Source organism: Cyprinus carpio, chromosome A6 (genome assembly GCF_018340385.1).
Source record: "Cyprinus carpio isolate SPL01 chromosome A6, ASM1834038v1, whole genome shotgun sequence".
Classification (NCBI taxonomy): Eukaryota; Metazoa; Chordata; class Actinopteri; order Cypriniformes; family Cyprinidae; genus Cyprinus; species Cyprinus carpio.
In genome coordinates this window covers 19,197,822-19,213,870 of record NC_056577.1, presented here as the reverse complement: position 1 = coordinate 19,213,870, position 16,049 = coordinate 19,197,822, and the positions used below count along the sequence as shown (strand labels likewise).

The window sequence follows — 16,049 nt, the reverse complement described above, 5'->3', positions numbered from 1 at the left end:
TATATATATATATATAAGACTAGCATTTTTATTTAATTATTTTTTATGTTAAAATACTATTTGTTATGTGATTGTGGTTAGTTACTAACGTATTTTACATAAGGATGATTTGATTATTTAATAGTGTGTGACAACACGGTGCAAACCCTAATATTAAGTTATATGTCATGCTTTAGTGTTATTTCAGTTCGTGTTTATTCATTGTAAAATGTTTAGAAAGGCGAGATTTTTGTGCAACAAACAGTTTCACACGCTGATCGGACCTTATTTGGAGAAAAACCAGTGGTGACCACTTTCATTTGTCCACCTGCGTGAACCCTCATATCCAGAATGGTATTTTTAATTTTTTTTTTTTTTTTTTTTTTTTTTTTTTTGTCAAGCGACACTAATATCACCAAAGCTCCATAAACGTGCACAAACTTCCTCAGACTTTATCACATTGTCATAAAATGTTAGAGTAGCTCGCGTGGTCTCTCGTGCAGGTGAACGCGAGCTCATCCAGTGGATGCGAGCGCAGATGTTGCTCATCATCGCGCGTGAGGTGCGGCGCCTGAGGAGCCTCGCGCACTCTTCATCATCCTCTCTTCCCATGGCGAGAAAGACCTTGGCTTGGTAAAAGACATTGGTCGCTGTAATTTGTGTTTTGTCATTACTGAAATGGATTTCACCGTGCACTAATTATGTATTTGTGGTAGGTTAGTACTGTGAAATGTGGTGTTTCCATCATGGCACGGGGTCTGATACCGTGGATCTGGCTGAAGCGACCCGTTTATATCCAGGTAAGACGCGAAATAAGCATCGCATCCAACTTGTTCATAAATCGTGCCGAGTGTTTCGCTTTAATAGGCATCTGTGTTCTTGGAATCATTTGTGTGTGAGATTTGAATGGACGAGGTGGGGACGCTGTTATCCCGTTTGGACTCTGAAGTTTTTGAAGGCTTCATTTCTTCCTAAAGCTTCTCTCCACGTAACTAGCTTTAATACAACGACTGAATGCATTTTTGCTCTTTTCAACCATTTTTTTTTCGACCCATGCATGAGCCTCATTTTAATATCCTCCTAAAAATACCGTAATGCCATTTTTCGCAACTGCATCCGTTGCTTTTCTTCTGTGGATTTCATGGATGTGATGGATGAAACTGATGTTGCTGCGTTTTATCCATCATCGGGTCAGTCGTTGCTGTAGCAACCGCGCTGCTGTATAACATTTTTATAGTCCTGCTGAAAATATTTCTCTTACCTGTCAAGAATGAAATGCAAAATATAAACCATGAATTCCCAAACTCATCGGACCTCATTTTACACTTCTATTAATACTGAACAACGTCAATACAGCTCATATGTGTTTAACTATATATAGAATAATAAACCTAGTTGCACCGCCACAGATTTTTCAGGGGCATCTAGCCTACTTGTGCAAGTCTTAGGCTTCTGCAAAGTTTTGCTAATGATTTTATGTCCTATTCAGTGAAATGTTCAAATGAAATATTAAAGGAATAATTAAAAAAGGCATTTATACAAAATACTGTAACAGCAGTGAAGGTGCAGACTGATGTTATTGCAGAACTGTTCCAGTAGAGACCATGTGTCTGTAGGATGTGATATTCAGTGCTTTTATTATTTCCACCCTTAATGTGGAAAGTTTGAGGACTGACAAAACCACACCTTAATTTTTTAGGTGAGCACTATACGATTTTTTTTTTACCAGTACTTGTGAAATGTTAAAAAAATATCACATTCACAGCATCATAAAAAGCAACTTGTGTGTGTGTATGTATGTATATATATATATATATATATATATATATATACACACACACACACACACACACACACACACACACACACACACAAGTTGCTTTTTATGATGCTGTGAATGTGATTTATATATATATATATATATATATATATATATATATATATATATATATATATATATATATATATATATATATATATTTATATACAGGTCCTTCTCAAAAAATTAGCATATTGTGAAAAAAGTTCATTATTTTCCATAATGTAATGATAAAAATTAAACGTTCATATATTTTAGATACATTGCACACCAACTGAAATATTTCAGGTCTTTTATGGTTTTAATACTGATGATTTTGGCATACAGCTCATGAAAACCCAAAATTCCTATCTCAAAAAATTTGCATATTTCATCCGACCAATAAAGGAAAAGTGTTTTTAATACAAAAAAAGTCAACCTTCAAATAATTATGTTCAGTTATGCACTCAATACTTGGTCGGAATCTTTTTGCAGAAATGACTGCTTCAATGCGGCGTGGCATGGAGGCAATCAGCCTGTGGCACTGCTGAGGTGTTATGGAGGCCCAGGATGCTTCGATAGCGGCCTTAAGCTCATCCAGAGTGTTGGGTCTTGCGTCTCTCAACTTTCTCTTCACAATATCCCACAGATTCTCTATGGGGTTCAGGTCAGGAGAGTTGGCAGGCCAATTGAGCACAGTAATACCATGGTCAGTAAACCATTTACCAGTGGTTTTGGCACTGTGAGCAGGTGACAGGTCGTGCTGAAAAACGAAATCTTCATCTCCATAAAGCTTTTCAGCAGATGGAAGCATGAAGTGCTCCAAAATCTCCTGATAGCTAGCTGCATTGACCCTGCCCTTGATAAAACACAGTGGACCAACACCAGCAGCTGACATGGCACCCCAGACCATCACTGACTGTGGGTACTTGACACTGGACTTCAGGCATTTTGGCATTTCCTTCTCCCCAGTCTTCCTCCAGACTCTGGCACCTTGATTTCCGAATGACATGCAGAATTTGCTTTCATCCGAAAAAAGTACTTTGGACCACTGAGCAAGAGTCCAGTGCTGCTTCTCTGTAGCCCAGGTCAGGCGCTTCTGCCGCTGTTTCTGGTTCAAAAGCACACGCCTGTGCACAGTGGCTCTGGATGTTTCTACTCCAGACTCAGTCCACTGCTTCCGCAGGTCCCCCAAGGTCTGGAATCGGTCCTTCTCCACAATCTTCCTCAGGGTCCGGTCACCTCTTCTCGTTGTGCAGCGTTTTTTGCCACACTTTTTCCTTCCCACAGACTTCCCACTGAGGTGCCTTGATACAGCACTCTGGGAACAGCCTATGCGTTCAGAAATTTCTTTCTGTGTCTTACCCTCTCGCTTGAGGGTGTCAATGATGGCCTTCTGGGTTAACCCTCTTACCCATGATTGCGGTTTTGAGTAATGAACCAGGCTGGGAGTTTTTAAAAGCATCAGGAATCTTTTGCAGGTGTTTAGAGTTAATTAGTTGATTCAGATGATTAGTTTAATAGCTCGTTTAGAGAACCTTTTCATGATATGCTAATTTTTTGAGATAGGAATTTTGGGTTTTCATGAGCTGTATTCCAAAATCATCAGTATTAAAACAATAAAAGACCTGAAATATTTCAGTTGGTGTGCAATGAATCTAAAACATATGAAAGTTTAATTTTTATCATTACATTACAATATGCTAATTTTTTGAGAAGGACCTGTATATATATATATATATATATATATATATATATTTATTTATTTATCATTTTATCATTTTTTTTTATCATTTATTGGCAGCAAAGTATTAAGGCTGTTAAACCATATAGATATGTAGCCAGGGCCATCTCTAGTAGGGTGAAAGGTGGTGACGATTATGGGGCCCCCGGCGATCTCTACTGACTGATTTTCTTTCTTTCATTGTCTTGGATTAACATTACAGCAGCTAGTAAATTAGGTGTGGTCACTTTAAGAGACAAGGCATCCGAAGTAATGATACACAATGAAAACAAATCATTTGAATTAACACGTGGAGACCTTGTTAGGCGCTTGATCTTTACTTTTTCTGATGATTTCGTTTGATTTTTGCTTGGTGCAGTGCCGAAAAGTTAAAACACCAGATATGAAGATGTATATGACTGATAAACAGACAGACTGCCAGAGGCAATTTATTACCAATTGTAGCCTATAATGACAGTTTTACTACAAATACCGTGGGTAAACTATGGTTAGTGTAGCAAAACATGTTGTTTTTACCATGGTTTAACTATAGTAACCAATGACCATTTTATATATATATATATATATATATATATATATATATATATATATATATATATATATATATATATATATATATATATACACACATATTTTCATGTTATTTGTGAAAATGATAAGGCAGCCGCAGCACACACCAAACAGAATAACGCTGCATATTTCATGTCACCTCAGTGGACCTTAATGTTACCAGTTTTGTCAATTTTAAAAATCTTTTTAATATATCAATAAGAAAGTATGGCAGGGTTTATCTCAAATCTTTATCACTTTATTAAAATTAAACAAAACAAAATGACAAATGTTTACTTTCACAAGCCGTCTCGTTCTCTCTTGCTCAATTATGTAACAAAAAATGTCGGGAAACAACACCTCTGGCCATTCCGTTGGGTCGTTTGTCCAGTCACAGATACCGTACCGACAGTCTGACCCAATACGGCTCAGTTTTTATACGTCTGTTGCTCCGTCGAGCGGCAGAAATTATTTTATGTAGGCCATTCTGAGTCAACACCATGCTTTTCCAATGAGGGGGAAAGGACTGTTTTGCCCCACACAGACTCCGCCCACACAGCTATGACGTGACGCTGATCAATTCTGTGGTAATCCTTTATGGAAATACAGTTGTTGTAGTTTTTTACATCCCTCAAAATGAAGGAAAATGGCATCGGTGCGCTGATAGGGATGAGCAGTTCAGACTACGACAGCAGCCCTCCTTTAAACATTTAGGTTTTTCTGAAGACCGTAATCCTGCATGCTTTCAGCAGCTTACTGAGACTGTCCTCACACCCAGAGTCTGGCTTACTGTCTGGTGTTTGCCTGGTCAAGTGAAAGAATGAAGGAGAAAGTGAACATGAATGTGAGATGTGTGCTTTTTTGTGAGCATCTCAGAGGCAGATAATCACTGCTTTGAAGTTTGCACTGGTCCTTGCACACTATTTTAGTTTGAAGCATTGGTGGCTAATTCCTGTGAATAGGACTTCACTTATATCTTTTTTTCTTTCATTTTAAATTTTGTTCAAATTACAGACTCGCTCTTAAGTCCTGATGCTCCCTGATTGCAGATTTCAGATAGAAAATGTAGGAGCCATATTATATTATAATCTGTTTATATGTCCAAAGCATCTGCTGTGATACTTTGGCCTTTTGAGCTGTACTGTCCTCTCTAAATGGATGAATTCTGAATAGAATGCTTTATTTTATCTACATAAGGCATACTGTTTAGAGGTCATGCATTCAGAGAATTTATTATAAAATAACATAGCTTTATGCTCTCAAACATTACATGGAAGGAATAAGCTTCCTTCATAAAATTACTAGGTTACTGAGACTAAATTTTCCATGACACAATAGTACTTGTTTTTTTTTTTGTTGTACATTTCTCTCAGTCAGAGGCATGATTCACATATTTCAGATACAGCGTTCCCACAAAGCAGTAGTGAGAACCAGCTAAATATAAAAGATGTGAACACAGGTTTATGACAGAAACATCTTTGCAAAATGATAATTAAATCTAGACACCTGCATTTTTAATAAAATCAGATCATTTTTGATTACTGTTAATAGATTTTTCCTTTTCATGGACACAGTTTCTGTTTTTCATTAACCCAGATGACATAATTGTTTTTACGATCCCTCTTTTTGCAAAGGTTGAGGACTAAAACACTGTGACCACCCAGCCATGAGGGAAAGAGGGCATTCAATAGAAAAGACTCCATAGGGGAACCTTCAGACAACAAGTCCAGACAAACTTTCAATTATCAAGGACAAGAGGGAAAGTGATATGAGCAGCCCAACACAAAATGACACAGTTACCCCATTGCAGTGTATTGTAGAGTTCTTGGTCTCTGGTCCCACAGGATGAGACATTTCTTCACTCAGTTATCACCCTGGATTAGTTTCATTACACTTTTCAAACACAATTGTATGACAAAATATCAGCTTGTTTTGGTGTTAGTCAAGTCCAAATATGTTGCATTGCAGTTCCATGCATTGCAAGCATTGATTTGATGAAACAGTTTTATCAAGCCACACCAGAGAAATGCTTGAAGATATGTCCATGTTTCTTATTCAGCTGACTCATCATGACTCACAATCCATACAGTGCTCTTTTACCCAACAACATTCAATTATTTTGGACAAAACCGTATGATATCATGGTGTGGTATAAGCAGAGGAATGCTACATCTAGATATATCACTTGATGAAACAAGATCGTAGATGCTTTTAAAAGAGAGTGCTTCTAGCCTTAAAGGATTTTAGTGCATCAGAAAAGAACTTTAAAATGTCATGGCTTCCACAGTGCCTACTTAGATTTGTGCCTACGTAGTTTCCGTCTACACTGTTTTAATTCCTCTGTTGTCCTACCTAGTTGTTTCTTGTGTAGCTAACCTCCTGTCCAGTATTTATTTATTTTTGTTTAACCTAGTATTAGAGACTTAGAGATGTTTCTCATAAATACGAAACTTGATCCTCATTTCGGCCATATTTCAGCACCGTTTAGGGTTCTGTCACAGTCAGAGGACCATTCTCGTCCATTTTGTTCCAGTGGGAATAAAAAACCAGGTCTCCTATTTACTATGAGTGTCAGGCTGGCCCTCTTTGCTTCCAGTGCAGCCCAGAGGAACTGTGTCACATGCTAAATGAGGTTATATTTAAATATATCAAATATATGTTATGAGGACAGCAGGAAGATGACTTGAGCTCGTAATACATTATTTATAGTGATTTTAGGGTGTTAAAGCTAAAAGTCTTGATCATTTGTAGATGAAATTCATAAAATATCACCTGAAACCAAATATCTGATTCTCTCTGAAGATCAAATAATTTTTAATAATACTTATCTAATTGATTTTTTTAAATATTTAAAATCTTATTAAAATAATATATTTTTTAAAAAATATAAACATTCAATACATATTAAAATATTTTATATATTATAATATATATTTTTGCTTTGTTTTCTTCATGTGTGACTGTAATACAATAAAATACATGAACTAAAGCAGTCAAAGCTTTTCTAAAATAATGTTTACGATTGAATTTTTAGATGATTAATGTCTTATTTTCTTGCATAAATTTCAATTATAAGTTTGATAATTATTAGGATTTAAAATGTATTTAATATGCACTGACAAATGATCAACTATTTGGAAAAAACAGTACAAACATTTAGTGACGTAAGTCTTTCCATCTCATAAAAGAGCAGCTGCTTTGAAATGACAGCTTGTGATACAGTGAATAAGATGATGCTATGTCTAGATTATTTATTGCTGTTGGAGTCACACATCACTGTTCATTGCAACAAGGAGCAACTGATCGTCATTTCACATTAATCATATTTTTTTTTCTTCTTGTGAATCCATGTTGGACTGCTTTAGACGCCCTGAATCACAACCTTCCTGAGCTCCAGTGGTTAGGCTGATGTTAACATTTTGGACTGTTGCAGTGTTGAGTCAGTGTGTAGATGGATGTGTCCCATGGGGCAACAGGACTGAGAGAAACGGGATGGGGTGCCTGATTGCTGGTTGTTCTCACACAGATGAGTCAAATTAGACCTGCAGTGCCTGAGTGACGTCTGCTTCCATCAGAACGCCGCCGCTTGGGAGCAGAGAAACAGTGGGAGGAAGAGAGAGAGGGAGAGCGGGAACTAACACTATCTACCATCACACTTAGAATGCACCAGAGAAGCCTTTTCTTGTTCTTCATGTCATATATTTCCTTTAGAGAGAGAGTAGTCTTGTAAATGTTTTCTCTACAGTTCAGGTCATTAAAAACCCTTTTGTTTTTGAGGTCATGCGTGACAGAAGCCATTTTCTCCCACTCTCTATCTGTCTTTATCACTTTTCCTTGCTCTTGTGCTTTCTCCATCTATCCGTCATTCATTGGTCTGAAGGGGAGGGGGACATCAGGGAGAGAAGTCAGCAAGAAATCGCTTTATGGTCATGAATTATGGATGAGTAGAGAGCAAGCTATGAAAACAAGTGTCAGTGCAAAAATTCTCCCCTACTTGATCCGCTTCTTCCGTCCTATCATCTCTCACAAGCTACTGAGGGGATTGAAGATTAAAAGCAACAGACATGCTCCATATTCCTATTATGTATGGCACATTTTTGCAGAGTACCTGAAATCGGAGGCTTGAGTACAAAGAGTAATGCTTGAAGCTGTGGGCACTAGGAGGTTGATTACATAGTAAGCTTCTGAGGACCTATCATCTGTTGGTCCCTCTGTGGTTCATCTCATACGGAATAGAGACGCTGCTATAAAACCAAACAAGCTGTCAAAGCCTTAGAGGAGACATCAGGGTAATCTTTTACGTTCACATTTATATTTCAGCCTTTGGCAGATTTAATCTCCAGTAATATTCCAGAAACCAAATGATTTGTTGCTTATTCAGATGATTCAAGAACATGATAGACAGCAGATCCATTTGCATCAGTTTTGTGATATGTCTTGGTAAATGGTAAATCGTTTAAAGGGGCCTTTCAGATATTATGAATTTTCCTTGATCTGTCTGTGAAATTAGAGTTTCAGAACTCAAAACGTCTCATCCCACTCCAAATAGACCATCTATTGGAACTAAACTGCAAGAATGGCTTGTAACTTTAATAACTTTCTGACATCAGCTAGATGAATATATTAACATATGACTGCCCACATTTGCATATCAGTGATGCCTGTTTGGATTCAGAAACCTGGCCTGCTTAGTCACAATGAAGTAATAAGGAGGAAACAGGTTAAATAATATTCCTTTTACAGTATTTTTTTTTTCTTTTTCTATATTGTTGTCTTGTTTACTAAATAAAATCTGAATATCAACAAACAATATAGATATTATTATTTAGATGGGTTTTTTTCAGTTGTTATCCCTTTGGCATATAATCTTTTTCCCTAAAAGAAATTAATTCTTTTGTTCAATAAGGATGCATTAAGTAAGACCCAAGCAATGTCTGCTGAAAAAGCAGCTTTGCCACCACAAGAATAAATTACAACTGTTTTTTTTTAAACAAATAAATGCAGCCTTAATGAGCATAAGAGACTTATTTCAAAAATATTTAAAAAATGTTAATGACCCAAACTTTTGAACGGGACTGTACAGTATATGCAGTTTAGTTAGAAATACATGTATATGCACCTCTTCTCAGGCTGGTCAGCAGCAGGTTGAATGTAGCTTTGAGAATAGCAGTGGTTCTGCAGAAGTAGATACCTCACTTAACACACTCCTTTTGCCTGTACGTCTTTAGAACAGTTCTGATTAAAATGTTAGATGAAAGCCTTTGAGGGTCATTGGGATACCACTATTTCTGCCCAACTTTTCCACAGCCACTGGTCTTCACTCACTCAGCCACTAATGAAAAGCAGACACAAAGCCTCAATCAATAACCTCTCATTACCAACTTCTCTTCAGCTCTCCCTTTGGTGATGCCTGATGTGGTCCTAAGGATGAACATGCCACATTAGCTGAGCTGAAATTAATGTCTCTGTACATTGACTGAAAAGGTCAGGTGTGGGTTTGCTTTGTTTGTGAAGTGCTGCACTTGTAATGGAGCAGGGATACAGTTGTTACACAAGGATCGATCTGGAATACAATGCATTTCGGCAATGAACATTACAGCATGTCTCAATGAACCAAACGATTGGAGTACTTACTGGTTTAAACAGACTTGTGTGCATACACGCTTGACATGCAAGAAAATGAACCACATGCAGATGGTAGGCTTTTAGTTGTACATTTGAAGCTGAAGTGTGTAATTTCTTTTTTATTTCAAAATACAATCCCCTATCCCAGTTAAATATACAGAGACAACTATAAGTATGATTTCCCCGAAAAAAAAAAGTAGAAACACTGAACATTGTTTTATATATATATATATATATATATATATATATATATATATATATGAAAGTGAAGTGAAAGTCATGACATTTGTCAAGTATGGTAACCCATACTCGAAATTGGTGCTCTGCATTTAACCCATCCAAGTGCACACACACAGCAGTGAGAAGTGAACACTATATATATATATATATAGGAGCAGTGGGCAGCTATATATCCAGCGCCCGGGGAGCAATTGGGGGTTCAGTGCCTTGCTCAAGGGCACTTCAGCCATGGGTATTGAGGGTGGAAGAGAGCGCTGTTCATTCACTCCCTCCCACCTACAACTCCTGCCGGCACTGAGACTCGAACCTGTGACCTTCTGGTTACAAGTCCAAATCTCTAACCATTAGGCCACAGCTGCCCCAAATATATATATTTGTAGGCCTAGTATTGTGACAAAATATTTTAGATCTTAGATTAATACGTTAAACTTGGTTAATTGACATGGCACAATTTTTGTTTGTCTGAATCTAAGTCAAGTCAAGTCACCTTGTATATTTGTATAGTGCTTTATATAATACTGGTTGTGTCAAAGCAGCTTTACAGTGTCAAACCGGAAAATAGTTTGTCAGTGATGCAAGAAGATAATAATACACTGATGATTCAGTGATGTCATCATCTAGTTCAGTTCTCTGCCAATAGTGTCTATGCAATCAGTCAAGTGTCCCCAACAAAGCAAGCCAAAGGCGACAGCGGCACTTTCTTTCTTTTTTTTTTTTTTAATAAAACTGCTAATGCTACAATCTCTGCCAAATAAGAAGTGGTAAGACTAACAAAGTCACATACAAGTAAGTTGACACATACAAGTCATGTGGTGCAAAAAACAGGAAATGATATCATAGGGAAAATGCCTGCAGACCCTCATGACTGTGTGACAAGGTTAGTCTTTTAAAATATCAGATAATACGATCTATTAATGACATGGCAAAATTAGCTCAGCTTGTAAAGTTTCATATGGAGCAAATCTATGTAATGATATTTATGAATTTATCATTCATAATTGTTGTAAAAATGCTTTTTATTGTGAAAATTATATTTTAAGTTTTTGATGTATCAAAATGTTATCCAAGGTGTTTTCAAGTTACACTACGTTAAGTCTTTAACAAAACATGAATACAAAAAGTACATTTCCAGGAAAGATTTTTCCTTTTTTATTGTGGACACTCGCCATTGACCCATTTCTGTGATGATGTCCCGCTAATCATCAATAGCGACTTAATTAAGACTCTTAGCTCAGAACGCTGGTTAAAGAGAGTTCACCTCAAAGTGCCGACAGACAGAACCATGTTCTTAAAGCCTATAATTATAAGAAGAGCTGATGGAGCTCTCCAAAGTATTAAATGGAAGTTCTAATGAAGTGCATTGGCACAAATGTGGCTCTCATCCTCCGCACATGCATAATAAAGTCTGTAAAAACTCCAAAAACTATTTGCACATGTGCCTTATCTACTACCCCATAAAAGGCTGAGCCACAGGCTCATGTTGTGCGGAGCCTTATGTGGACTTTTCTCTCCGTCTTGTGATTGATATTCCATGCAGTCTTCAGTTCAGCTTCTTCAGAGAGCTGAGAGTGATGTGGGGGCCGCTGCCGAATTTTTCACACTACCTCTGCCACATCGCCTGTGAGTTCACAGCAGCAGAGCATCCAAATGCTGTTTGACACACACACACACGTCCACTGACCAGCATGATCTCAGTGTACTAAATGATGAGAGCTTTCTGACACTGCTATCCTCTGTTAATTCAAAGTGCTACCATGGAAACACTTCCTGTCACAAGGGGGAGACCCGTCATCCCGAGTGACAAACTATAAAGCTATTGATGTCAAACTCCCTCAGTCTGATATATGAGCTACTGCTCGATACACAAGAAGCAGTGCGTTGCTGCTTGTGTTGTCTTGTTGAAATCAATGTACTGTTTAACTTGATTTTGGGTACAGTTTACTGTGTTTTTCAAAGCAACAAGGCTGTATTCCTGGAACAATGAGGCTATGTACTCCTGGAGGAGACTTGATCAGATTAATTGTTTTAATTATGTTTGTGGACTGACTGATTTGATCATCTCTTGTTATCTTTGGAAAGTCTTTGTCAGGCTTTCATAGCTTCTTTCTCGTTATTCAAGATGTGATTCACAGTTTACGGTTATATATCTGAAAACAATGAACAATGATGAGAAAATTAGAAATACGCATAGTGCTAACTGGAGACATTAAACTAATTGCAAGCAGCTGCAGCTGAGCTTTGTGAATCATCCTGGAGAGACATGGGTCATTCTGAGGGAATGGTGCCTTTTGAGGCTGAATGATATTGGGGGACTACCATGGAGGCTTGTGGCTTGCTGTTTATTAATGACTGATTCTTAAAGGGTTAGTTCACCCAAAAATACAATTATTTAATCACCCTCAATGTGTTCTAAACCTCCATGGATTTCTTTCTTCTGCTTGTAAGAATTATTTTTGCTAATTATTTTAATTAACTGATGTACATATATTTTCTTATATATATATATATATATATATATATATATATATATATACATATGTATGTAATGTGTGTGTGTGTGTGTGTGTGTGTGTGTGTGTGTGTATAAATGTGTGATTAATTAGTATGTGTGATTAATTAGTACACACACACATTTTGAAAGAAAGAGGTGTGTGTGTGTGTGTGTGTGTGTGTGTGTGTGTGTGTGTGTGTGTGTGTGTGTGTGTGTTTAAAAGTAGTGTTTTTGTGTGTGTGTGATGGATACAATTAATCAAAAGTGACAGTAAACCTTGACTTTGGGCTCAGGGAGATGCTGCCTACAAAACTAAGCATTCTGTCAAACTATACAAAGACATTGTTGCAAAAGATTTCTATGTGAAATCAGTGGAGTTATTTTGAACTTTCTATTCAGCGATAGCATCCTGAAAAAGATTATCACAGTTTCAACTGTTTCTTGAGCACCAAATCAGCAAGATTATGTGACAATGAACACTGGAGTAATGGCTGCTGGAGATTTAGCTTTGCCATCACAGAAACAAATTAGATTTCGAAGCACATTCAAGTAGAAAATAGCTATTTTAAATTGGAATAATATTTCACAATATTACTGTTTTTTTTTAAGCAGTCTTGAGCATAAAGGACTTCTTTCAAAATCATTAAAACATTGTATCAGCCAAGTTTGAATTGTATTTTATATATAAATAAAAATATAGATTTTTAAAATAAATATATGTTATTTGTAGTGTACTGGTTGCTGGTCTCTGTATAGCTACAGATAGAGAAATATATATGTATAAATAGTAGATGAACTGTTTTCATTAATTACATTCAGTAGTAAATTTGTTCAAACCATTAAAAATTTAAAGAGGAAGTCACCATACAATAAAAAGGTGGAAATTAAACATCAGTAGGAAGTCATGGTGTCCTTTACAGAAGACAAACAGCACCAGATATGGCTTAGGTATCAGAATAGTACATTTTTAAATCATTTTAAACTTTTAAGCTGACAGTCATCAACCAAATAAGAAGTAGAGGATGGCAATGGGAGGAATTCAGCGAAGAGAGACTGTGAAAGCAGAAAACTGATTTAGGTTTGATGAATGAACCTCTTTTCCCAAACCTTGACTTTGGGCTCAGGGAGATGCTGCCTACAAAACTGAGCATTCTGTCAGCTCATTGCCATGGCGACAGCTCCTCTGGGCCCTAAGAGGTATGAAAGGCTGTACAGGACGCTGGCCTGTCATCCTGGCTTAGTGAGGCAGTGAGTTTGAAATGGTGGTGAGGGGGTTAAGACCCTGAAGGGCACGAGATTTAAAGAGTAGAGTAAGATGGATTCTCAGATGGGAATGGCAGAATTGCATCTCACTGAGTGCCTGTAGCAAAGAGGGAGTGATGGCCTGTCATTAGGGGAGCCACTGAAGAAAGAGACAGTGTGTGTGTGTGTGTGTGTGTGTGTGTGTGTGTGTGTGTGTGTGTGTGTGTGTGTGTTTGTGTGTGTGAGAGAGAGAGAGAGAGAAAGAGATCAGATTAAATTATACAATCAGATGAGACCAATGATAGGGTGACTAAGAACCTCATTTCAAAATGTGCAGGAAAAAACACATGTATCATCTCAGTTCTGCTGACTGTATCCACACCAGACTTTCTGGTCCTGACCAAATATTAAATTGGAAGCTGGAGGGGCAGTTCAGAGATTGAGGTCTAGTCCAACCAGTTGGGACTTGAAATCAATCTACTTTGCATTATTGACATTTTGGTTATTGGTTTAGATCAGCTCAGCTCAGGGTAGAATATTGGTGTTTGTATATCTCCAGGCTCTGATAATAACTGGATTTGCTTTATCAAAATAAAGTAAAGATTAAATCTTACTCAGGCTTGTACCATGAAATAGGAGGTTAATTAAAAGAGGCTTACTGACGGTTAGAAAATTTGGATGTTCTCTGAGATAAAACGTCATTGCAAGAAGAGCTGATAATGTGCCATAAGCAAAACAGACTGTAAAAGAAGAAAGTCCATCACTGTCTAACTCATGTCTCATCATCATTAAGAGAGAGAAGAGGCTCCATCAGGTCTGATATTTGAGAGCTAAGCTCCTGCAGTATGCATAATTGGCAACTATTATTGATACGGTATAAGATTATTCACTCTAGAGCAATTAAAGTTTGCAGGGCAAATGGAAGCAAAACGTCAATATATTATGATCAACTGTGTGCCTTTATTATATGCAATCACTACAATCTCTCTCTCTATATAAAATATATTAATGTACTATGTATGTATTATTTTATAGTTCCTTTATATTTGGGTAAAGTTTAATGATAACAAATTTATTTAGAATGAATAATTATTTTAGACAATATTATCGGCAATTCTAAAACATGAACTTTGTTCTTTGTGCTTGGGGTCGTTGTCTTGCTGCATGATCCACTTTCTCTTGAGATTCAGTGTATGGATAGATGTCCGGATATTTTCCTTGAGAATTTGCTGGTTTAATTCAGTATTCATTTTTCATCAATAATGGCAAGCCATCCTGGCTCAGATGCAGCAAAACAGGCCCAAACCATGATACAAACACCACAATGTTTCATTGATGGGATATGGTTTTTATGCTGGAATACAGTGTTTTTCTTTCTCCAAACATAACACTTCTTATTTAAACCAAAAAGTTCTATTTTGGTCTCATCCATCCACAAAACTGCCATGCACACCATGGTTCTTCAGTGTTCTCCTGATGGTGGAATCATGAACTTTAACATTAGCCAGTGTGAGAAAGGCCTTTACTTAAAAGTTACCCTGGGGTCCTTTGCAACCCCGTGGACTCTTACAAGTCATACTTTGGAGTGATCTTTGTTGGTCGACCACTCCTGTGGAGGGTATCAATGGTCTTGAATTTCCTCCATTTGTACACAATCATGTGTTTGTTTGTTGAGTCCAAACTCTTTAGAAATGGTTTTCTGATTTATTTGATTGGATTCTCTGTCAACTTTCAGGACTTGTGTGAAATCTGATGATCTTTTATTTCATATTTAAGCAAAAATATAGAAAATTCTGAAGGGGTTCACAAACTTTCAAGCAGCACTATATATATATAGCCTATATATAGGGCCCAGATGAGTTGTCGCCATGGCAATGAGCTGACAGAATGCTCCTATATATATATATATATATTATATATATATTCACTATATAATAGATAAATATATATTTACATCAGAAATGGGCTTACATCACGGAATGCTCCTATTTATATATATATATATTTTATATATGTTATCGGCTAATGCAAATTTTTGACCATTTCGAAATGATGAATTATTGGTCCACTACAATTTCAAAATTCAGTGTTTACACTGAATTAAATGACAAAGTACTAGTGCTCACCTGTACAGTGATATATAAAAAGGTTTTAATGTGAGAACATCTGTACTTGGGATTGAACCTAAAAACTCATTTGGTATATTCATACCCATGCCATCATGTGACCCCACTCTACTTCATGATTTTATTGTGCAGGTCAGGACTATCATACACACAGTAGTTAAACACTAGCTACACTAATACAGAGATGCATGGCTGCAATCGCTGTGATTAATAATTTAGCATTTCTTATAAATTTTGCAGGCAGTATAGATGTTT

General features: G+C 36.9%; 1 protein-coding gene across 2 annotated transcripts in view; it reads left to right on the top strand.

The window, feature by feature from the left end:
* Nucleotides 1-416: 416 nt before the first annotated feature.
* Nucleotides 417-16,049, top strand: part of dipk1ab (divergent protein kinase domain 1Ab) — a 22,811-nt gene continuing 7,178 nt past the window's right edge. Inside the window, exons 1-2 of one of the 2 annotated variants that reach the window (XM_042758276.1) lie at nt 417-612; nt 701-779. In XM_042758276.1, the coding sequence (XP_042614210.1) occupies nt 506-612; nt 701-779 (186 nt within the window). In that variant the 5' untranslated portion in view covers nt 417-505. Of the gene's footprint in view, nt 613-695; nt 780-16,049 lie in introns of both variants that reach the window. The other variant, XM_042758277.1, reaches the window with a different exon arrangement.